Below are 25421 nucleotides of genomic sequence, written 5' to 3' on the forward strand. Positions count from 1 at the left end.
CACCCTTCCTAAGTAAAAGCTCCTTCCTGTAGCACCATTCTGAAATGTACAATGACCAAGTCACTTGGGAGTGATGAAAAACTCAACCAAGCCCAAATGCCATGTCCTCATTTAAACACAGAAAAGTGTTTTTATTATGCCTACCAAATACAGCACTTGAGCCAGGAACTGATTCTCCAAGCTGCCCCAGCCAGAACATCTATTGTCTTTCCTGGGTCATCAGCTAGTTCAGGAAACTATTCTCCCTCCTTCTGACAGGTTTTCTCCCTCACAATCTTTTCCCTGGGGAGTTGAGGGGATGATACACAGGAGAGAGCACAGATAGGAAACCCATCCAGTTACAGTTCCAAGAGTTTCACTGTGTTTTCCTAGAAACTCTACTCATGGAATACAATCAGATAAGCATACTTAATTTCCCCAAACATTTTCAGATTGCTAGACTTGAGACCTAGACAGAGTAATTTCAAAATTCTTTATGCAGGAACACAATGCATGGTCTCTCACATGAATGAGAGAGTTCCACAGTTTTTTTTATTAGCCTCAAAACTTGGCACACAACCACCACAAAAAGGTTAGGAACTTTATTACAGCTGCTCATTAATGACACTCAGATACAATACTATTACTGTTCATTAAATTCTGAAAATAAACTTCCATCTGCAAACTCTAACACAATATTATAACATCACTTATAAAACAACTCAAATTATGTAGGTCTTATAAGATATAGCTTTAGAGATCAGTATCAAGGTAAGCATTAAGTATTGCATTTCCCCATAATTAAATGTACCAAAATTTTACCTCTCCACAGCAAACTCCTCCTAGGTATTAACTGTACAAGAAATAGACATTCAAAAACAATTGAGGCCAAGAGTCTGAATCTCATAATTCTTCACTACCTTCTGCCAGCTATGGCCACTAGACACGTATTTGTATCTCCTCGCCTGTCTTCTGAAGTGACACCTAACATTTAGAAATGTTAGTGTTAGGAGTTTGCCTCCTATCCCCACTCCCAGATCAGTCAAGCTAAGCTGTTTCATCTGTGAATAGTTCTGAAGTGTTACTAAGATAACCATGGAATTTCAGACTTAATTTACTCAGAGCAGAAATGATCCACAAACAGTTGGTAATTGTTTAAAAAGCCTCAAAAATAACTTCCAATAGTTGTTAATATTCACCCTGTAGACAGGCACCAAGCTCAGCAAAAGAGATGATACTCCAGAGAACGGAGCAGACATTTCTACCTCAGCCTGACCTTGAGGACCCTGTACTCCAGAGGACTATGCCAGAGCAGATAACCACACTTAGCCTATAGAGAATCACACATCAGAACAAGAGGATATTTCCTAAAGGAAGCCACAGCCTACAGAGATCCCACATGTTCCTCTGACAGGAACTACAATTCATGGAGTCCACTCACACTGGAACAGAAACAGTGTGAAGAGGAAGCAACAGCAGAGTAGAGGTGTTATGGACTAATGGTAACACCCTATTCCCTTCTGTGCCACTCCAGAGCCAGGACAAAAGTAGTTGAGCCTTAGAAAGAAAGAGTGGGGTCTCTGTTCATGCAGATCTCAAAACAGTACTTGATTTTCTTATACTACCTGAGGTATCTCCAGTTTTTTCCCACTGGCTGAGAAGAACACCATGAAAATACAGATGCAATACTGCCAATTGATTATCGTTGAGCAGACTTCCATGTTTCATGTCCTATAGTCTTGTTCACACATTGAACAAACATAGCTATGTGCTCTGGAGTTAGTTTTCCCTAATTTTTTTTTTTATAAACTCATATAGTATACAACATTTCTCCTGTTGTTGATTATCAGATGAAAGTGGAAGAAATAAAAAGAAGAGAAGCAGGAAATGTTACATTTTGTAGAAAGAAATTAGACTAATTCAACATTACTCAACAACCCCATGTTGGCCAATACTCAGTTCCCTGGGATCTTAAGATGTGCAGCTTTTGACTGAATTGACAAACTAACAGCTTCACCTTTGAGTTAGCTTTGAGTAAAACAATTGTCAAGTGAGGCTTTCTACTTTTCAGTTTTGCCTTTAACAACAAATCCCATGCTAATAGATACCTAGCAGTAATAAAACAATTAAAGCAAGAACACTTGAGGACACAATACAAAGACAGTAGTTTACAGAAGTTTGAATGCAGACACTAAGCTAACACTGTAAAAGACTTTGAAGATTAAGTGTAATTCTTGAACATGTTATTCTGTTAGCCCCAATAAGAGTCTGCAAATCCCATAAACTGACCATCCGAAATACAAAGCAGAAAAACTATTCTCTATCTAGTACTTGCTTCACAAGAAATGGAATTTCTCTTGAGGTCTGAGAAGCAGCCACATATTTGAACAGTAACATCAAAACTGAAGGCACTGAAGGTGAAAATGTTGTAAAACCATAAGCAAAGCTCCAAGATTTTCTGCGCTTCTACATTGAATAAAAGTACTATGTATAGATATTGAACAGATTTTCACCTTTTCTTAAAGCCCAATTGAACAACTGACAGTTATATACCTGCAAAGACATCCCAAATGCTCTTCAAGCAACAGTAAAACAGCTCTGTAAGAGTTAACATGTAATTAAGTGATAGACATTACCACCTTCACAGGACAGCTCTAGTCAAAGTAAACAAGTTCTGACATGCTTCATAGCACAACCACACCATAAGAAAAATCTGTCAGGAAAAATTATCCACCTGCAACTCTGCTTTAGTCTGTGATTCATGAGTCAACAACTCAGTGACTGTCACAGTTACTGAGAGAATACAAAGCTTTCAAACCACAAAAACAAGGAGACACTGGAATACGATCCAACTGTAGGTGATAAGCTGTGAGTAGCTAATAATATTGTATGCTTTCCTGTGAGAACACAATGAACTGTAAAAGTCCCAGAGACAAAATATATGGCAAACATACTTCTCAAATTTGAGCTTTATGTGCAAAGTTACAGAAGCTTAATACTTAATATACAAGCTGTACTATTTTTTAAATCAAAAGGAAGCCTCCAAACTGTTAACATGAATAGTTAGGGATATTTGTCCTTTCAATGAAAGAGCTCAGTCTGTATTTGTAATGTATCATAGCAAGATAACTCCTCCAAGAATTGCACACTGAAAGCTTTTGTTCAGCTGCAATTTCAGCCCATAGCCTTCAGCACTCAGCATTAACAGCAGCATTGACAGAAGAAATTGTTTACAACCCACCCCCCCCTCTCCCCAGCTTTCCCAAAAGCAGCCTACAGTTGAAAGTAATGCTGAAATTTCTTCCTACATCTAGTTGGCAAGAAATACTTCATACGGCAATACTGTTCATAAAAGTACTAGTTTTCAAAACCAGGTATCTACTGAAAATCAAAGTCCTAAGATCAAAGAGACCAAGATAAAAGCTTTGCCCTAGTAACCATCTCTTTTGCATTGGTTAAGTTCCATGACATTAAGTTCTATTCAGCTAGCTTGCTATTTATCAAGTAATTCCTTGGCAAGACTCTTGTTCCAAATGCATATATTATCAAAGTGTCTCTCATTTCTGCTGGATACATGTAATTTAGATTAACCTAAGCTAACTGACAGCTATAGAATTCTTCCTTATCTTCTCATTTTCATATGTTTGATAAAAAAGTAAGATATTCAGATTTTCTATGGCAGTAGCACTACAGTAGATCAACTAGGATTTCTTAATTTTTAATCTAAATCAGAGCTAAGACAAAGTAAAAGGTTTTCTAACAGGTCACAATTCACTTTAGGGATATCATTGTGCAGTACTGGAGTAAATTTAAAAAAAATAAAAAAAGCAGTTGATATTCAAGGTAGTAAACTTGACCTGTGATTTATGTGGGAAAAAGGAAATTGGAAGTTATTTCAATTTAAGTATCAAAAGTGAGAAGTTTTACCTTCAGAGGTCGAATAGCTTCACAGAACTTTGTCCACCAGCTTTTCTCAATAGACTCCAGATGCCTCTCTCTCCTTCGAAGTGTCCTTAATCTCTCTTCTAGCTGTTGTAAAGTCCGTCTATCCCTCGATGACAGAGGACGACCATCTCTGCACTGGTTACAAAAAGAGGGCAGAAGATCAAGAGTCACTAAATCAAGAAAATAGACTCAATAGCTACTTAAATTATTTACAACAACTCTAAAGAATTGCTAGTATATAATTCATGCATGTATAATTTCTATGAATATCAAGAGGATGAAGTACAAAAGTCACAAGTTGCAATAAGAGGAATTCCTATTTATGTGGCAGAAGCCACTTTTCACAATGAAAATGTTGAAAAACTTTAACAGGGTAGATAGTCTCTGTGGCTAGATCTAACTGATCTAACCTGGAAGAGGTCCATATTTTGTGTGGAGAGTTGAACATGCTGATTTTCAGGTCACTTCCATTAAATTCCATGATTAAGCCTATATACCCAGCTTGGCACTTATTTTCTTTCCAACATTCCACTCGATACTGTTATGTTTCTTGAGCAAGAAACATAGGTCAGATAAGAGGTAGCAACACCCCAAGAATTAGTTAAATGTACCAGATAGTTTTTTAGATCATTATGTTTAAAAATGTATTTCAATTTTGAGCCTTGAAACACTGAGCAGGAACAATTACACTCTGCTGTAAAATGAGTAGCACATCCTCATATGTCAGTTATTTGCTATAAGCAAAACCAACAAAATGAGCATTAGGTAGCTGAACCAATAAATTTGAACAAACAAAGTTGTTTCTAACATTGATACTTTTATATTATGAACCCATACTTGGAAAAAATATTATTTTGTAGTAGGATATACACTAAAACTATATTTTAAAGTTTTGAAAATCCTTGTTAATTTTCCTCTTATTTTAAAGGATTCTTCCTGTAAATAATATAACACTTTATACCGGTGAAGTTAAAAAAAATTTAATTTGTCAAAAAGACTATGATCACATTATAGGCACACACAGCACTTAAATTGGAGATTACAATCTACTTTTAATAGGAACACGTGTACTGTACCCCGTATAGCACCTCTGACTTAAAAAGGACTTTTTGACAACATTTCAAGCTCCCAATCTGCAAGATCAAGCTTTAATAATATAAGACTAATGAAATAAACCTTCCAGATGTACTAGTAATTACAGACTACATATTTGATCTCAGCTGCATACCTCCATACTTCTAATTTTTACTGTATAGTACTCTCAGTGACACAACTTAATGAACATATAACTGAAAAGCTAAGATTTCCATTACAGAATGAGGTAGAATCCTGACCAGAATCCATAAAACAAGAAAAACTAGTTCGCACTAAAGGTCATAGCACAATATAAACATAAATTAAGAACTTTCTACTTTTTGAACCTATAGCTTAACCAGACTGAACAGTAAGACCAGTTACATACAAATTATGATAATCCAACATTTCTAGGGTCTTCTGTAATAAGCAATGATCCATGAGTCACAGATTTCTCATTTTTCTCATACTGATTTCAGTATGGGATAACTTTGGTGCTGCAGTACTTCGTGCAGAACCAAAACATGGTAATTTAAACAGACTACTTTTTTAGATTTCTTTACTCAACAAAATATCTAGAGCACTGAAGGTGCCCACACTGTCTAGAGGTAAGCCAAGTGTCAAGGGAAGACTGTTGGAACTGTTTCAACATCTCTGAAGTCTACTATCACAGAGCACAACACAGCACAGATGGACTGCCAGGATGGAAGTGAGGCACCTCCATGTCACTTTTCCCAAACAAGGCTGTGAAAACACTGGTCAAGCCATTATCTGAAATGGGTTGAAAAAAAGAGGTGGGAGATTTTCCCCTATCATCTTGTATGCAAAAAAAAACTTACGCTTCTTTGGCTTGCACTCAGAGACTGTTAAAAGTGTCTTGCTTATATGAGGCACAGCATTCCCATTAGCTGCAAAACCACCATGGGTTTACAAATGGTGTTCACATCCTAGGGATATTTAGGACTCAGAACAGCTTTCCATATGTATGCTTTTCATAAAGATATTTATAACAGCAAGGTACATTAACTGGGAAACATGAATATCTGGAGCTGTTATTTATTCATAAAGATGATTAATAGTTTGATGAATCCAAATCATGACAGCTCTATGTGCCAAGTATCCAGTGTTAACTACACTGCATTGAGTAAGTAATCAAATCGGATGTCATTTCTGGTAGCAGACTAAGTGAAGTTAGTATCTACGAAGCATCTTTTCCATGCAAGCAGGCCTGGAGAAGTTTCATTTGTTAACACTTATTAACTAGACAGAAATAACTACTGCTGCAGGACTGACAAAGAATATAATCACTGCTACCTTGTGACCACATGTGTTCCAAAGTAAGTCAAATAACTGCAAGCTATTAATTTCTGACTTAATATTTTTTCTGGAACAAAGACTCTACACCATGACCTAGTAAGCAAGGAAAAAAAAAGTCATCAAGAAAGTGAGAACAACTAAAACCTTACCTTTGATTTAATCCTCAGTAAATGTTGTTCCACTTCTTCAATATCTTCAGTGTTCTCTAAACGTTCATAAGATGCACTGGTAGTTCCCTTTATCAAGTTCAGAGGCAAAGCTGACATACCATAAGCCTTAAATAAAAAGGAAACATATATGCTCAAATTTTCTGCTATATATTTTCATCTGGTAAGTCTGCTCAGTGTTGCAGCTGTGAGGTATCACTACTGGGTGTTTTTTTCACCCCATCTACATACTCTTACCAAGGCAACCAAATCCTTTCTCCTTTTGAGCAAAACAAACCTGCTATGCAAATTCCAGCATCCCACATCACTCCAGTGGTACTTAAGCATCTCATGACCACTCAGACATGTATTAAGACTTCATATAAGCATAGCACATTGATGATTTGTCACACTAGCCCTTTTTTTTGGTAAATCTCATAGCTTTCAGAAAACTTAATTTTACCACTTTAGATCAAAATCAACGTTTTGCGCAATACAGAAATTTCTAGACATTGAACACTAGCAGTTTTAGAAGCAAAGTATACACAATTTCTTTGCAGCCAGTAATCTTCAAGTTGCTTATAAAATAAAACTGGGTTGAAAGTACCTAATTCACTAAAACCAAAATTCTGCAGTAAAGAGGAAGCAAAAGTTATGTGAAAAACTGAACTTGGTTACATTCCAAGACTACTTAGATACCCATTCACATTCATAAATTTTGTTGGAATTTATTCCTCATTATAAATTCTATGTCATTCCAAGTGTTTTGCCAGCTTCTACATCAACAGTACACCAGATTTTTCCAATGCAAGATCCGTAAGCTTTTGACTAACAAAGATATTTGAGGCAAGGTAAACAAGAAAATGGCATTACTTTCTCTCTGTTATCCTTTCATTCTTATGGATCAAGGCCAAGATCAGAAGTTTCTCCAGGCAGTTTAGAGACATTAGCCATAAGCTTGTAATTTGTTTATTGTGGATGATATGTTGTTCTTGGTGCAGAGCTCAGCAGGAAGATTCTTTTGTCCCTCAGCAATTAACACACACAATTTCACTAGAGCCTTTGATATCTGAACACTTGCTAACTTCAGAGAATTGTTTCAGCTCAAAAAGACTTCTAAGATTACCCAGTTCAACCAGCAACCTAAGACTGCAAAACTCCACCACTAAACTATGTCCCTAAGGACAATGTCTACAAGTCTTTTAAATACTTCCAAAAGTTTGAAGAGCGGTTTTCTAGATGTTCACAGAAATACCATTCCCTCCTTCAAGCACAGTTTTACATTTCCTACTGAGAACAGATTTAACACAAACGCTAGTGTGTTAAAAATGTCACCATACATGCTGTCATAGCATGAGTTTTCTGCACACAAGACATGATTTCACCTGCTTAGAAACCTACTTTGATGTAATGAAGTCTCATGCACTGAACCCAGAGCAAGGCACTGTCCATTTTTTGATTATATTTTTGAATATGTCATAACTTAGCCTAGACTTGACAACTGTCTATAAATGTGTGTCAGCTCTCCCTTTAGACTATCTCCTTTGAGAGTATTAAGCTGCTTTGCCACCTACATAAGGCTGCAGATATTGTCTACCTGGAGTTCAGCAAAGCCTTAAACACCATATCCCACAGCATTCTCTTGGAAAAGTCAGCAGCCCACAGCTTGGACCTGAGCATGCTTTGCTGGATTAAGAACTGGCTGGATGGCTGGGCCCAGAGAGTGGTGGTGAATGGTGCTGCATCCAGTCGCTTCTGGTGTCCCTCAGGGATTTGTGTTGTCCTCAGTCCTGTTCAATGTTTTTACTGATGATCTGGGTGAGAGGACTGAATCTACCATTAGCAAATCTACAGATGACAAGCTGGTGGGGGGTGTTCATCTACTGGCAGGTAGAAGGGGTCTGCAGTGGGACCAGGACAGGCTGCATGGATGGGCCCAATCCAAGGATATGAGGTTCAACAAGACCAAGTGTCAGGTGCTGCACTTGGGCCACAACAAACCCCTGCAGTGCTACAGGCTGGGGACACAGTGACTGGACAGTGGCCACACAGGAAAGGGGCCTGGGGGTGCTGATGGACAGCCAGCTGAATGTCAGCCAGCATGTGCCCAGGTGGCCAAGAAGGCCAATGGCATCCTGGCCTCTGTCAGCAACAATGTGGCCAGCAGGACCAGGGCAGCCTGCTTGTGACATTCTCCCTCTGTACTCAGCACTGGTGAGGCTGCACCTTGAGTGCTGTGTCCAGTTCTGGGCCTCCAGTTTAGTAAGGATGTTGAAGTGCTGGAGCAAGTCTGGGGAAGGGCAACAAGGCTGGTGAAAGGTCTAGAGAGTAAGTCCTGTGAGGAGCATCTGAGGGAGCTGGCGGTGTTTAGTGCCTGGAGAAAAGGAGACTCAGGGGAGACCTTATCCCTGTCCACAACTGCCCGAAAGGAGGCCGCAGCCAGGTGGGGTCAGTCTCTTCTCCCAGGTCGCCAGTGACAGGATAAGAGGACACAATCTTAAGCTGCACCAGGGGATGTTTAGGTTGGGCATAAGGAAGAAGTTTTTCACAGAAAGGGTGACTGGGCCTTGGAATGTGCTGCCTAGGGAGGTGATAGAGTGACTGTTCCTGGAGGTGGTTTAAGGGAAGACTGGATGTGGCACTTGGTGTTATGGTCTAGTTGACAAGATGGTGTTGGACTTGATCTCAAAGGTCTTTTCAAACCTAGCTAATTCTATAAAAAGCACTCTCCCACAATTCTCTTCTCTAGGCCAAACAAAAAATTCCTCAGTTTTTATTTATGGGTTGCTCTCTGCCACTTTGTAATCATGTCCACAAGCCTTCATTGGAACCTCTGCAGTTTACCTGTTTCATAAACTAGGGGACCAAAACTAGACAATTTCTAGGTGTGGCTTTGGAAGTGCCAAATACAGTGAAAATGTCCATGCTCTTGCTAAAGCAAGCCCTAGACACTGTATTTCTGCTGCAAGGCGCAGTGCTGGATCATGCTCAGCTTGCTGCCCACTAGGACTTCCAGGTCATTTCCAGCAGAACCATCTCCCAGCTGATCGACCCAAGCATGAACTATTGCTTGGAATTAACTCATTGCAAGAAACTAACTTAACATCTACTAAACTTGATCTCATTCTTGTTGGCCCAATCTTCCCACCTGTCAATATTTGTACAGTGGCTCTTTGTTCTATCTATTTCTCCCAGGCTTGCTGTATTTCTCAAACTATACAATTACTCAACTCCATCACCCAGGATCATTTATGAGGACTAAATAATATTGGGCCCATACTGACCCTATAGAGCTCACTCAGGTCAGCTAGTAGCAAAACTACAGAATTTAGGGGACATGTGAACACCATACAACATCATAAACTAGAATGCAGGTTGCAATTTATCTGAGGTCCCTCTCTGGAACCCAAAAGATTTCTAGCTAGTGCCAGTGTGCAGAAACATGTAAGAGATTACTATGACATGTGCCTAAACAATTTTAGAAACCTGAACTTAGGAGTAATTAGATTTCAATATCTGAGGTCTCCACCTATTCTTCGAACAGTTAATGTATCAATTAACATATCAAGTATTCACTCTATGAAATAGTTAAGAAATAAATTCCAGGCTTAGTCTAAATTTCTACAAAGAAAAACACAAGTCTCAAAGTGATGTATTGTTTTGCTGGTTTTGAAAATGTGAACTACATACTTAAACATCAAGCTTGCTCTAGTGATAAAGGCTATTCAGGTCCTTGCCTGAATACAGAAGACACCAATAGTAAGACGATTATGCAAGTAAGGCTCCCATCATCAGTGTGAAAAAAGGACACATTGGTCCTTCAAGATAACAAAATACAGAATGAAGGACAGAAAAATGAGTCATCTCATATGTGTCACAGGTCTGAACAGAAGCTGTATTAGCTCATTTTCAGGGCTGCATTTCCCTTCAGGCTGATAAGTTCAAGGCTGCCCTGGACAAAGTTTTAATCCCCTGGGTTAGTACAAGTGTTAAATTATTCAAGGGCTATTATTTCAGGCAATTGCAACTTAACAAGCAAACAATGTATTGAGGATAGCAAAGGAAAACAAGCCAAAGACGTATACTACAGTCAAGAGAGAACTTAGTCCTGAAACAAACTGTGGGATCAAAGTTTGGAATATGAAAAACATTAAAACGTATCAAAAGAGCCTTTAAAGCAGTTAACACAAGTTATGCACATGATGTTATATAAAACAAGTAATTCTTGACATATTTATACCACTGAAACAACAGATTCCAGGACTTATTTTTAGACTGTTTTTTTGTCTAGAAGTTTTAAGTCAAATAAGAGACACTGTACCAAAGAGTAAAACCTCACATCCAAAAGCAATAGTCAATTACAGTATACATGCAGTTTTGTAACACAGGTGCTTCAAAATGAACTGACTCTGGTACTAAATAGTAACTGTTCAGGCTGGTATCTGATAACACATGTTGCAAGGATAGGTCTCTATGGCCTCAGGCTCTATCTCTGCTCTTACTTGGATGATGGATCAGCTTCATTGAAACCACATTTCTGAGTAGAAAAAAAAATCTAAATTTATAATTCAACCAACTTATTTTAGAGAAGTTTCCTCTCTCTTGAATCACAAGTGCTCAACAGAAGAGATCACCACTATCATTTAGCTTCGGGGCTGGAAAGCCAAATCTTAAGAGCTCACTACCTATTAATTACAAGTTAGAAGCATCATCCATGAGCAGCTGTCTTGTTCTCATTTGAGTCTCTATCTACAGGCATTTCTGGATGCATGAAGTTTGTACTCATATACTTTTTGAAGTATAAGGCCTTCTGCTCTAAAGGATAAGGGAAAAAACAGAACAACTTACTGCAACAGAAAACCTAGCTTCCCTACCCTATTACAAGTCTAAACAAAGCTTTTGAGACTCCTGTCTTATTTGTTACTCAGAAGTGGTAGTTCAGTCTGAGACAGTAATTTGAAAATAAATCCATCTAAAGCAGGAGCCTGTAACTCCCATGAATGCAACAAATAGCTCAGTACCTTTATGCAGTATCAGTTGGCACTGAAAAGCAGTGAGAAGCATGCTCCACCTGTTCTCTCAGCATGCCACTGAGCCCAAATAAACTCCATACTCCAGACAGAGCATTAAATACCTTATGAGAAAATACATTGAGTCTAATTTGTGTAATCTCCACTTCTTCCAGGTCCCTTTCCTTCTCATCCCGCAGCAGATTCAGCTACTCTTGTGTCATTCACAGTTAAGATTTAGAAGGAAGAGCTGCTGTTCTGATTCTTAGTCTCTTGCAGACTCAGCATGTTACAACACTTGAGACTTGCCAGACTCACAAAACCCAAGGCCAGATAAAGGAAGTCTTTCCTATTAGGTGCCTGCTATGCTAATAACAGTCACTCAAACATAAAGCAGAAGTGAAGTTGAAGCAAGTTGTAAAATCATGCTATACTGAAGTTGTTGCATCAAGCAACTACTTCAGCGATAAACTCCTGAGTATTAAAAAGATCCAGAAAGGTTTTCCACTGGAAACCATTACCTCTAGTGTAAGATTTCTAAATTGCACAAACTATGAGAGTTTCACCTAAAGGGAGTATTAAGGTGGGAACACCTAATCAACTACAACAGCCATAAGCACATAGATCAGTTGAGAGGAAGACAGAAACCACATTAAAATTAATATAGTGAATTACTTTAAAATAGATTTAAATTACTTAAAGCTGAACACCTACCACAAAAAGCCTAAAGCCATTGGGCATTATAATTTAACTGGAAGTTGATTATGTTTAATTTTCTAATGTCTTATATTCAGCTAATAAGATATGCCCAAATTATTTACCTGTGGCCCAAACAGGATGATTTCTCCTTCTTAGAGACCAAATAGAACAAGTAAATTTTTTCTCATCAGTTTGGTGCACAACCGGAATTAAAAATGAAGATAGCTTAACAACTTTTTCTCATTAAAGATATTTAAGAAATAAACTTATGATTTCAATAAATTATCAAAAAGTACTTGTGTAGCGTATCAGAATGACTTCCTACTCCATTTATTATTAGGGGTCTATATATCAAACAAGTGGCTTTAAAGTTGTTATCACTGGGTTTTTTAAAAGATGTACATCTCGGGCAAGAAGTGTAGAAATAAATATTGACAAACATTTCTTGCACAGCAGTGCCCTCTAGCGAGGTCACATAAAGAAAGAATTCTTATAACCATTGTAGAAAAGACATTAGAAATGCTCTCAGATTTAAAGACACAAATATTAAAATTCCTACTTTCTTACAGCATCTTATTTCAATACTACACCTCAATGTGTGACCATGAAAGACAAAATATTCAGTTCTACCAACTAGACTAACAAAAATGTATCTATTCAAGTTAGAAACAGTTAAACTATTTTAATATATCTAGTATTTAAGAAATACAGTCAAGTATGAGCTAATTTTCTTCAATACAAATGTCCCAGTTAAAAATACCTTCCATCTAAAGAATTATTTTGGTATAGAAGGTACTTTTATATACTAGAACCATAATTAGCTTTTTATTTGAATTATGCTAATCATGAGGGAAGTCACAGGATACCTTTTACCCTTCACAACAATTGAAACAATTCAGTTGCTTATACTGAACGGTTTCATATGGATACAAGGCATTCCTGCCAGCACTGCTTCTGACTGAGCACGTTGGTCAGTCCAGTTAAATAGCCTCAAGGGAGTTGCACCTTCAGGTGTCACACCAACACCCAACACTGAATTTGCGTAAGAGGAACTGGGACTCCACCCTGACTGAAACTGTACCTTCTGTGTGCAGCTGGACTGCACAGTTCTCCTGAAAAGCAATCTGACCTTACAAGGACTCACCATCTGCCTTCTTCTAAAGCCATGTCTCCATCTCTGACTACCTATTCATACTACCATTCAAAAATAAAAATTGGAATTCAAGGAGTTTATTTCCAGAACATCATTAAGCATGGCAATAGTGCCAGCAGTTCATCTATCTTCCCTTAAATTATGAGGGGTAAAGGACAAAGCCTACCAAAAGTGTCTGAAGATGGAAAACTCTCTCATGGACAGCTGGCTATTCGCTTCCTCTAAAAATCTCACTCCATACAGCTTCAAAAATCATTTAATGTGTTATTTGGTAAAATTTCAGTTTTTCATGGAAAGTTTTAGCATCCAATCTTCAGAGCACATTACTTTTTGAATAATATTGTTATAAAAAACATCTCAAAGCATAGAACAGATTGACCAAACAGAACAGGCAGGTTCACTGTGCAATTCTTGCATGACTGCAGTACACAAAATGAATCATGCACTGAGCACTTGTTTCTCCATTTCTCTATTCTTCATCCCTACAGTATCCTGCGATATATTCACCTTAATTTCTCATAATAATGTTTTCTTTCCACCATACACACACATTATTTGTCAATGTTTAAGTGGAAAAAAAAATGCTGTCAAGGTTTCTAAGATACAGAAGCCAAATACAACAGCCTCTATACTACAGCTGTTCTGCAATGTGCTGTGAACTTGTGCTTGCTGGACATAACATCTGTGAGAGAGTTAACTCTGCTTCAGTTAAAATACTGACCATAATTATTTTGCCTAGCTGTCACCCTCAATACTGTTCCATCAGGCTTAGAAAAGCATTAACAACCAAAAGATTAATCTACTTTCCAATTCTAAAAATTTTAAAGTACAAACCTATCATTTATCCACCAGTTTAATATCCACAGTTCTCCAACAGAATAGTAGGAATCAGGCTGTTAAAGCAATCATCAAATTGGTTTGTTAATTTGGTTATTTGTTACTTCATAGAGAAGTGAACTTAATAAAAGAATTACATTTCTATCTCAGAATCGGCATTGAAATGATTGGCATTGAAATGGTAATGACAATGAATGCTACTAACATCTCTATTTCTCAATAGCTGTTTGACAACTGCTTAAAAGAGTATCGCTCACTGAGTGCTTTTAAGGTTAGACAGATTCTTAAAGGTTTTAAACTCTTTGGTTGTTAATTAACATCAACTGGAGGAAAGTAAATGATAATCTGGACAAAAATTAGGTGTGAAAAGGTCATCACATCTGTGAGTAGCTAAGCTAAGATTTCAAACATTTCCTCTTTCAGGACAGAAAATAAAAAGAGCATTTTATAGTTCCATAAGAAATTAAATAATGCTTATTAAATGTTTGGAAAAATTACAAAGCAAATTATAATTATCCTTCAAGGACATGCTAAATAAGATGCACAAGATCACTCAAAAATTAATCTGCCCATCATGGTATGAGTAACTCATTATTCTGTCTTGAATTCAAACAGCAATCTGGAGCTGACAACAACTATTGTTCTAATACCTAAGGCCATGTAGAACCATTTCAATGCAAAACACATTAATGAAAAAATAGATGCAAACTACATCATCTGTGAAACTGTTTCAAACTCTTCTCCCAGCCAAAATCAGCATAGCACTGCAGGCCTAATTTATCATTTGCTCGTTACTATTCCATATTTATAGACATAGAAAGCTGTCAGTATAAATCATCAAGGTCATGGATTTGCAAAGCCCCCTGCTGAAGATCACTTGTCCACGTCTTACAAAAGAATTTTAAGTATCAAGCAGTGTACTTTACTACTATACATTACGTAATGCCAAAAAATAGACTTTGTGATAAAGCTTGAAAACAGAAAAGCAACTACCAATTAAGGATTATTATTATTTTATTGGATATATTATATATATATTTATATTATTATTATTACATTATTGAGAATTGAGACACATTAAGACATAGGTGTTGCTCATTTGAAGATTGCATACACTTGAGAAAATGAGATGTATGTTTATGTTCTTGCCAGTAATATTAACGTATCAAGTGAACTTTTGTAGACTTCATTTATGTTATTCACCCATACTATTTTACTATTTCCCCTTAAAAAGTTAAAAATTTAGCATACACGTCTTTCCTAGTTGCATCTTTCTTGTCCCTTCCAGGTCTTCCAAACTGTCAATTAAAATCAAGAAAAAATTGTTCTTCAATGTATTCAGTAAGGAAATGCAACATTAAGTTTTAGTGTTGTATCCTAAAAAAATATGCTAAAAAGTATCAGATCAGTCAAAAGAAACAGAACTGCAGCTTTTATATTTTCACATCCATTTATAGACGGAAGCAACTTCGCTTTTTGTCCAAGTTGCAAAGTTACATAATTATGGAAAAAGAAATTTGTACTACTTAGATTAAGTATTAAAAGTTTGGTTGTTCCCCTACTCTGAATTGGCAGCCTCCCTTCCACCTACCCAATGAGCTTCTGAAAATTGCCATCTATCAAAGTACTTGAAAGTTATTAGTATCTTCTGACACAGAATAGTCTTGCACAAGCTAGCAGTTACTAAAACATAACTAACTTATTTTCTGACATTGCATAGTTTTGCAACAAAGTGCCCACTGCACTTTTTAAAACACTAGTTGTACTGAGGTGAATAAGTCATATTAAGAATCTCTAATAAATCTTTTTTTTTTTCCCCACAAATTAACAGCTGTGATGGAATAAATAGTTGTCCAATGTGAGCTAAGTAAGGTTATAACAATAAAACCACTATTGTGGAAAAAATTAATCCAATGAAGAACCATCTTATTGTCAATCATTGTCACCTCAACCATTTCATAGGCTAGACTCAAGCTTAAAGACACCCTCACACCATGAGGTACAACACAGTGTGACCCATTGGTACCACTGTAAACCCTGCAGATCCACACAGCAGAATGCCTGAGGTTTGGGACTCTGGAGGTTATCTGGTCCAACACCTCTGCCCAAGCAGGGTCCCCTAGAGCTGCTTGGCTAGGACCACACAGTTACGGCTCCTGAATATCTCCAAGGAGGAGACTCCACAGTCTCTCCAAGAAACCTGGACCAGTGGTCAAGTGTTTCAGCTTGTGTCCTCTGTCTCTGGTCCCATTCCTAGGTACCAGTGAACAGAGCCCAGCTCCATACTCCTCTTACTCTTCCTTCAGATGTTTGTGCATTTTGATAAGACCTCCCCTAAGTCATCTTTTTGTCTTGGTTGACAGTCCTGGCTCCCAGCCCTTCCTCATAAGAGGAAAGTTCCTTGATTATCTTTGTAGCCCTCCACCAGCCTCCCTTCTACAGTTCCATCCCTCTCGTACTGAGAAGCCCAGAACTCCAGGTGTGGGCTCACCAAGGCTGAGAATAAACATCAACAACCTGCTGGCAATACTCCTCCTAGTGCACTTCACGATACCACTGGCCTTCTCTGCAGCAAGACTACATTCCTGGCCCATGGTTAATTTGGTGTCCACCAGAATCCCCAGGTCCTTCTCCGAGCTGGTTTTCTCTTGAGTGGTCCCACTGCATACAAACACATTCATTCCTCCTCAGCTTTGCACATTCCCCTGGTGAATTTGATTATGTTCCTGCCCACCCAGTTCTCCAGCCTAGCTAGGTCCCTCTGGATAGCTCAAATATAAACTCCAGAGTGTATTCTCCCATCCCCTACAAGTTTGCTGAAGGTTCTCCTCCCATCATCCTGACCATTAATGAAAAAGTAGAACAGGACTGGAACCAGTATCAGTCCCTGGCATACACCACAAGTGACTGCCCTACAATTAGACCTCATGCCACTGATCACTCTCACTGGGCCTAGATGCTCAGCCAATTTGCAATTCACCTCACTGTCTGCCCATATCTCACAAGCTTCCCTATGAAGATCTTACGGGACAGGCTCAGCATGGGCTAGACATACATTTTCCAAACATGGTGAAGCCACATCACCAACAAGAGATGTTGTTGCCATGTTGTAACAGTATAGTAGTGTGTGAAGAGCTGAAGGCTTACATGGGAAGTACTGCTCTGAAAACAGCTTAGCTCAAAACTGTTCCTCAGAAAAAAATAATTTGAAGCTTCAGAATTAAGTGCTGTGCAGATCTGTCCATAAACTTGCTTCCAGAATTTTGAATTATGTTTAAAAATGGTACAGTAGCAATATGAATAAGATCCAGAGACAGCATTCCTTTAAACTGTTATACACAATTAGAAAGAACTCATGCTGTTGAAAAACGTTCTGCTTGAACACACGTCTAATTGATTTTTGGTTTCTTTGGTCCTAACTCATATGTTAACTACAGTTCAAGCTTTTGGGAAATTTAGACACTTCAGTTCTGTGCCCACATCTTAATTTTAAGTACCTTAACTGTTCACTGGAACAACTATAATAAAAAATAAAAAATAAAAAATAAAAAAAACAGAAAAAAACCCACCCCAAAACTAAAAAAGCAAAGTTTAAAGGGCAAATGTAAGGAAGCAATTTGAGAATTTACTGTTACGGACATTTAATAAGGTGAAACACTTGTCAAATACAACAAAGATATCCGCTTTAGATTATCCTTATACACCACTGCCAAAATGTCTAGCCTCATGCTAGACACCTCTGATCTTGCTACGCAATCAAGTGTTAGAGAAGCTCTATTTTTCCTGTAGAATGCTAACATTACTGGAAAAAGGTTCTGACTCAAAAATCACACAGCTCACAGCCAGACACCCAGAGAAGACACTGTTGCCACATTCTGCAAGACTGCCCCAAATATCACATGAAAAACTAAATGGAACAAGCCAATTTATGTTCCATTTAAAGTGTGGAGTTAAAGTTCTCCAAATACTCCTTTTACTGCTTAATCATCTTCCTTGCATCTCATCTTGTCATTTGAATGACATGGTGTTAAGAAATACCATAAAACATTTAATTTGCTCCTTCATTCAAATATTAGCTCTTGACTCCTGAAGATATATCCTAGCAAGCATGGAACTTGAATTAAAAACTAATTCTTATAATAATTATTGCTTTTTAGTAGGTATCAAAGACATACACAATCTTCTGTATTAAGTTATCAATGAAAGTAGTTGTGAATTTTCTCACCTGACCTTCTCTTGGAAAAGTAACTCTTGCACTAACTCCTTAAGCTACCAATTTCCATGCTAATACCCTCCCCAGTGATTTATCTTAAGGGATGAGATACTTTCAGGATCAGTAGTTATTACTAATACCTCCCAAAACTAGTATTTCACAGAAATTGATCAGGAACTTTTCATACCAAATAAGTTTTATTTCTTTGGCAATTTCAGTTTTAACAGTGTATTTCACTCTACCCCATTCAGATGCTGGGGAAGAGCTCACAATTCAAAAGCAAAACTCAGCATTGTCCCTTAAATGGCAAGAAAAGCTCTTCTCTGTATGTATCACTAGATCAAATTTACTGTGATTTTGATGTTTGAAGCCATAGAAAATGGAACCCAGCAATCCAGTATAATGACAACCCCACTGAACTGTAGCATTACCTACTTATCTACCATAGTCAGCAACACAAGTGCTCAGTTATCTGCAACTCCAGACCAGCACAATGCTTCAATTTGTGTTGTCCCTCAACTGTCACCTTCACCCCCCAAATCCCAACATATCAAACGCTACAACACAGTATGATCTGGTAAGAATTGTGCTCTTCATTGCATTAACATCTCACCATGTACTTCAGAGTAATATATTAAACCAATCAGCACCTTGAAAGGCCCCAAACACTGGATTGATCCTTAGAAAATAGGTTTTAACTAGATTAGTCCTTGGGGTAAATCTGGTATCTCCATAATTTAAACTGCAGCAGTTTACAATCTCAATAATACCACCCTGCTTCATCCCTCCTCCCGTGGAAAAGCAGGAGGATATGCTTTCATAAAGGAAATCTAGGAGCACACACATGCTAAAGTGAGCTTTTGCTCTCTATTTCTACTCAAATTCAAGGCTACCTTGGCTGACAGTGCCAAAGCATTTCCCCCTCTAAGTTTTCACAGTATTGTATATTACTACAGCACAGAAATTCCATTTTAGAGCAGACATAATCTAATTCCTCATGCTGAAGGCCACACAAAGCAGTACTGTTAACATACATTTAACTAATTGTAGAACAGATAAATTGCATTGCCAGGGACTTAAATAAAATCACTTGATTCATCTATTCCATGGTTTCTTCCATAAATAACATTCTACGATGAAAACAGTCAACTGCAGTCACAGTATTCCTATTTATTTTTAGTGCTTTGTGTTGTAACAGTCATTCAGTGTAAGGCCATTTTTAATCAGGTATGAAGGGATTTGCTAACATATTACTTATTAAAATACAACCTTTATTAGATAAGCATTTAGCATAGATTTTTTTTCCTTGAAGGCCAGATATACCTGTTCTTAGTTTCCATTTAAAAATACAATAGCAATGCTGGCACTGAAACAGGCTGAGGATATGCAGAAGTCAGGGGAAAATAAAAAAAATTCCAGTTATGTCTATACTACAAATACTCAATTCTTCACTGTGTAAACCACAGATCTGAGATCACCTCTGTCCGGAGACACAGGAACTCAGATACCACACACAGTGTCCCCATCTACTCTCTTTTCCATCATCTACTAAGCATTTGTGAAAAATTTTGAAATAGGTGTCTTTATTCTTGTATTCACTCTTATATAAAAATATTATTTTTCTGTGCTTAAAAACAAGAGTAACTAACACCAATGATCAAAGAGTGGTTTAATGACTAAGGACAAAGATCTCCCACATTCGTAAACTGGGATAAACAATTTGTTAGGCAGCAGAACAACACAGGAGCCTAACTACTTACTTGTGAGATGTCCTAAGACGGCAGCAAGCATCACAATCCCCTACAGACTTGTCTGTGCACTCACACCTGTCTGATCTAGAGGTGATTTTTTTTTTATAAAAGGCTAATACACCAAAAAAACCAAAACACCCCACAACACAAAGACATGGCAAACTACCAAGAGAAAACAGTTACTCCTTCAAGAATCGCATTCTCCTCCTCTGAAGCAGAGTGAGTGGAGCAATCCAAACTGGTAAAGACAAACTACACTCTGAGCCAACCTCTCCCTGAAGTTTAGGGAAGTACAGCAGACCAGAAACTTTTCATTACTGAAGCAGTTTCTGCAGTATGTCATACCACTGGGACAAGTCCAGCCCATGCTGTTGCAGGTGAAAATAGCTTAAATATGGAAACCTGACCATCACTGCTGGTGGGAAAGGTGTTATGAAAGCTCTAGAGCATAAAGAAAACACTGTTCCAACTTTGAGAACAGACCTACTAATAGGTGTTTTCCACTGTCTGTGATACATTTGTACCTCAGTCCATCCATATATCAAAGCCAGCTCACTGTTTCAGTGTAAGATTCTACAACTGCCTGCAAACAAGGACAAAAAACCTCACATCAGAGGTAGATAACAACCCACTCCCATGTGAGCTCATGCCCAAAACTTCTATAAAATAGCTCCTCCATTTCTCCCACTCTCCCTTAACACCTACTATAAAACAGAACAGATAGTTCCAGAAGGATGAAACACTGCAGTTAAAAATAAAGGAAATCAATTTCACACTCCAGGCATTTGCATAGACAGCTCTGTTGAAGTTTACAAAGCAACAAATTAGCCCAAAACTCTTAGTAATTAAGGCACTCAGATAATAGCTAGCTTGATGCTATTAATGCTTGATGTTCCACCTCATTTATCACCCAGTATTTGTATAAGGTGTAAATACATTGACACTAAAGCAACAATACTGAAGATTTAAGTATTGTCTTAATGACTGAGAAAACACAGACAACACAGAAACTGAAGTTACTGAACATGGATTTCCAGGTTCAGCTAGTGTTAAGGACACAAGCATACTGTGATACTCAGCTGAATCTAGCCTACAACCAATCTGGGTTCAAAAATAAGTCGGCAATAATATTGGAAGTAAGAAATATTGTGCAGTAAATTGAAAAAAATCCAAAAATCATAAAATCATTAAGGTTGGAAAAGACCTCCAAGAGGTCAAGGCAAACTTTTGATGTAATACCACCATACTCACTAAACCATATAACAAAGTGCCACATCTGCTAAGGTTTTCTTTGCAAACGGTTTACCTTTCAGTAAGAAATAAAGTTGCTTTATTTTCACAATCTCACAGTTTTGATGTCTGCTAACAATTAGAAAAAACATACTTGTTTTTTTGAATAAAACACTGATGATAATCTCCCAGCTAATGAGGCTTTTTCTTTTGTTAGTCTCATGGCTAAAATAACACTGTATGTGCTCTTCAATGAAATATAGTTGAACAAGAAATTAATCTTTTCGTCTATAATTAAGGGAAAATAATTAAAATCTGGCATGTTATTACAAGCTAAGTGGAGTTCTAGATCATTTTTGACCATCACATGATCCAGATGTCAACAAGATAGCCTGAATAATTTAATGACCCATGTCACTTTAAGAAAAAGCTTAAAGAAATAAAATTTATAATCATGGTCAAGTTCAAGTGCTTAGTCAATGGGGCCGAGAGCAATTCAGCTCACCTAAGATACCCACTAGCTGATCCAGGCAATTGCTCTCCTATCTACTGCACAGACCCTGATGGCCACTGTGCTGTCAGGTTGCTGACACATATGCAAACTTCTACTGAACTGCTTTCCATAATTCTGCTGTTAACTCACACCAGATGGAGAGGCAGAAAATCATTAGCTACACTTGTTATTCATTTAAGAGTCTAAAGGTACTATTTCATAAGCACCTTGCCCCCTTCCCTCTTTCTTAAATCCTTGTTCAAGTTTTATACATTTATAGTTTGCCTGAAACAAACACCTCCTTGGGTACCAATGCTTCAAAATAATTTATTACTTCAAAATAATTTACTACATAAGCTATTGCTACAAAGCCAGCTAGAATTCAGGAGCAAAGCTACATGGGAACAACTATGTTACTCAGGCTCCAATGGAAAAAAACATTGTATTAGCAAGGACATGAACTTAAAGATTAAAACCTGTCAGAAAAACAGTCATTTCTAAGAAACTTTAAAGCTTTGTCTGTTATCAGTCAGTTATCTTAAGCTTTTAAGCTTCTTTGTTGCAAAATTTTACCTTGACAAATTAAAACATTGTAGTGGTTTAGATTTGTTAATTTCATTTTCCAGCCAATGCACCAAATAAGTGTCGTGGTTTTAAGGTGGTAACCAAAAAATTACTAGAAAACTTACTTATTTCTTGCTGTGAGATATGGATTAGAAGAAGAGCAAAACAGGCTTAAAACTTAAAAGGAATAAAGAAAGTTTATTAACAAAACTACAAGAAACATGTAGCATTACAAATACAATGATTATTCACTGAATGAAGAAACAGAACAGAATGGGAAAGCAAATGACCACATGAACATTAAATGTTGGCCACAGCTACTAAGTTAAAACAGTTCCTCTTCTTTGTACGTAAAAGTAAGAGTCAAGCAGTTGAACTAACATAACCTTAATCATACCATTTACAATTGGTTACAGAATGAACCCTTACAAATCCCCTTCAAAAAGAACTGCAGTACCTCAGCTCAATATCAACTCTAGGTTATGCCACAGTTCAATGAAATAAAGGGCAACATTTAATTCTCTACATCAGGGTGGAGAAATAAAGGCTGAAGAGCAAAAAAAGTCAGTGATTGTGTTACAAGTCATAAATAATGTGACATCCCCTTGCATAAACACATCAAAATTAAGTCTGATCTGTGCTCAGTACTGAAATAGTGGTCCTTAAACTTGCAGCAGAAAGTTAGAATTTAGAATGAATGTTTCAAACCATGAGAATCCAGAGCTAAAGACACTGCTGAATCTTTTTAGGATGACAAGTTTTCCCGGCACAGCCAGTGATAACCGCAAGTATCATGAAGGTAAAAATCTGAAAACTTTGCATAACAACTTACTGTGTAAGTGATAGCTGCCAACATTCCAATCACAGTTAAGGAACTAATGGAAAATGAAAGTGCAGTCAAGCCATCTGCAAAAAAAAAACAACAAAAACAAAACTTGTTGAAAATACAGTAGATGTATAAGAACACTCCTTCCTAAATTAGTTTCCAGAAGAGATTTAAGTTCATGAGAAAGAAGAAAAAGATTAAGACATAGTTACCAGCCATAACTGAGATGAAAAATTGACCTAGAAGAGCTTTTTGACCACAGCATATCTTTATCCCAATTTGGAGGATCCAGGACAGACTCGTGTCTTTGTTACAAGCTCACTGAAGTTGCATTCATGCAAATGGTTGAACAGTCATTAATGAACCAGCCCCCAGAGCTGTCTAATATCTCTTCAAGACTTATTTCTGGCCTCTCCAGGGTGCTGTGGTGACTTGCACAATTTCCATGTGCATTCTGGATGGTTCATTTTAGCTTTGTTTGCTATCACCAAATTTCTCCTACTAAAAGCACTATCCAGAATCAGACAAGCATAGATCCTTCAATCAACCAAAAAAATCCTCAGCTTCACTCAATGCATATACAGACCAACAAACTGGAAAAAGTTCAGGCATTATAAGAGTTATTGTAGCCTGTGTATTATACTCTCGTAATTAAGAGATAGTATATGAGAAATTGACCAAATAAAAAGGCACTCAACTCCCTAAAATCTCCTGCATAGTTCTTCAGAACAGGTCTGTCCCTAACCTCACCACGCAAGACATTGCAAGTGGTTTTGGTTACTTAGTAACATCAAAACTTACAGTAAATTACAGAAATTAACTTCCAGCAAAATACTTCATGTTTGTGCTCAGTCATAATCAGAGTTTACTGTTCTCCCCCACGTTCTCCCCTCCAGTTAATACAAGAATTTAGAGTACAGTTAGAGTACAACTTTTACTTCTACTCACACAGATATACTAGCCTGTTTCCATTCATTAGCTAGTTCCCATTCTTATTTACTGAACACAGCACTAAGCAGTGGCAAAACTGAGAAATCATAACCTTCCTCTGTGAGAAGCTGCATCCCTCTTCTGACCAGCCCTACAGGCCTCCTTACAAAATCACCATAAACTAATAGAATAGCACAACCAAATCCAACTTCACTGCTCAAATCTCTGCTTTAATATTTCTGCTAGGTCACATCAAATAACTTCCCCAGAGCTAAAAAAATATATGCTGCTGTGTTTCAAATACTACTGCTATGTTTAAAACTTATTAAAAAAAAACCAAACAAAACCCCCCAGAAACCCTCAAAAATAAATCTAATACAATTTTTCCTTCAGTAGCTGTGAAAATTTGAGTTGTTTCTGAAGTTTAGGGAAAAAAAAGTCACAAGTGACCCCTATTTGTAACATACCACACTATGTACTTACATACAGTATTTGATGAACCTCCTGTATAAGTATTTGAAGCCAACATTTAAAATCCATTTTAAAAGTCTGAACTATGCTCAATGGAACATTAAGAAACTAACTGGCTGAAAATTTGATAATTGTATATCAGAAGTATAATACCAGGCTTTGCCTCAGTGGATGAGTTTGCATTTCTTTCATAATCCCACAATCAACTAACAAGTGACAACTCAGTGTTTGTTCTATGTCTCAAGATCTTTGTATTTCTTGATACGAGACAAAGGAAAAGGGTAAACTAATATAAAAACAAGACAACAGATACAAGTTAACACTACGGGCAAGAATTTTACCTTATTTCTCCAGCATCTGGAATACAAAAGAACCTTTTGCAGAGAGTTGCTGTCTACAGAATAGCTCTATGAAAACACAAGGGCCCCCCTACCTGGGGGTCCTGGGAGACAGCAATCTGATTATAAGCCAGCAGCATGCCCTGCCAGCATTGAAGTTCCATGGCATGCCAGGCTGCATCAACAGCAGCATGGCCATCTATTACAGGAAGGGACCATATAGCACAACCAGCTCTGAGGACCTTGCTACAGGTGAAGACTAATAAATCTGAGCAAGTTAAGGTAAGAACTACGCTGGTTGGAAGTTGGAGTACATGCTGTGCAGAGCAGCTAAGTGAGTCAGGCTTGTTTGGCCTGGAACAGAGACAGGTTTGGAGACACCCAATACAGCCTGTCTCACCTTAGCCAAGAGGTGGAGCCCAGGCTCTTCAGTGGTGCATAGCTGT

General features: G+C 37.6%; 1 protein-coding gene across 1 annotated transcript in view; it reads right to left on the reverse strand.

Annotated features, from left to right (window-relative positions):
• The window catches only part of LMBRD1 (LMBR1 domain containing 1), a 68798-nt gene that overhangs the window by 20760 nt on the left and 22617 nt on the right, over positions 1-25421 (reverse strand). Inside the window, exons 7-9 of the mRNA XM_058834724.1 lie at positions 23243-23316; positions 6465-6590; positions 3907-4059 (exon numbers count right to left, since the gene is read on the reverse strand). Coding sequence (XP_058690707.1) covers positions 3907-4059; positions 6465-6590; positions 23243-23316 — 353 coding nt within the window. The remainder of the gene's footprint in view (positions 1-3906; positions 4060-6464; positions 6591-23242; positions 23317-25421) is intronic.

Source organism: Poecile atricapillus, chromosome 3 (genome assembly GCF_030490865.1).
Source record: "Poecile atricapillus isolate bPoeAtr1 chromosome 3, bPoeAtr1.hap1, whole genome shotgun sequence".
Taxonomy (NCBI): Eukaryota; Metazoa; Chordata; class Aves; order Passeriformes; family Paridae; genus Poecile; species Poecile atricapillus.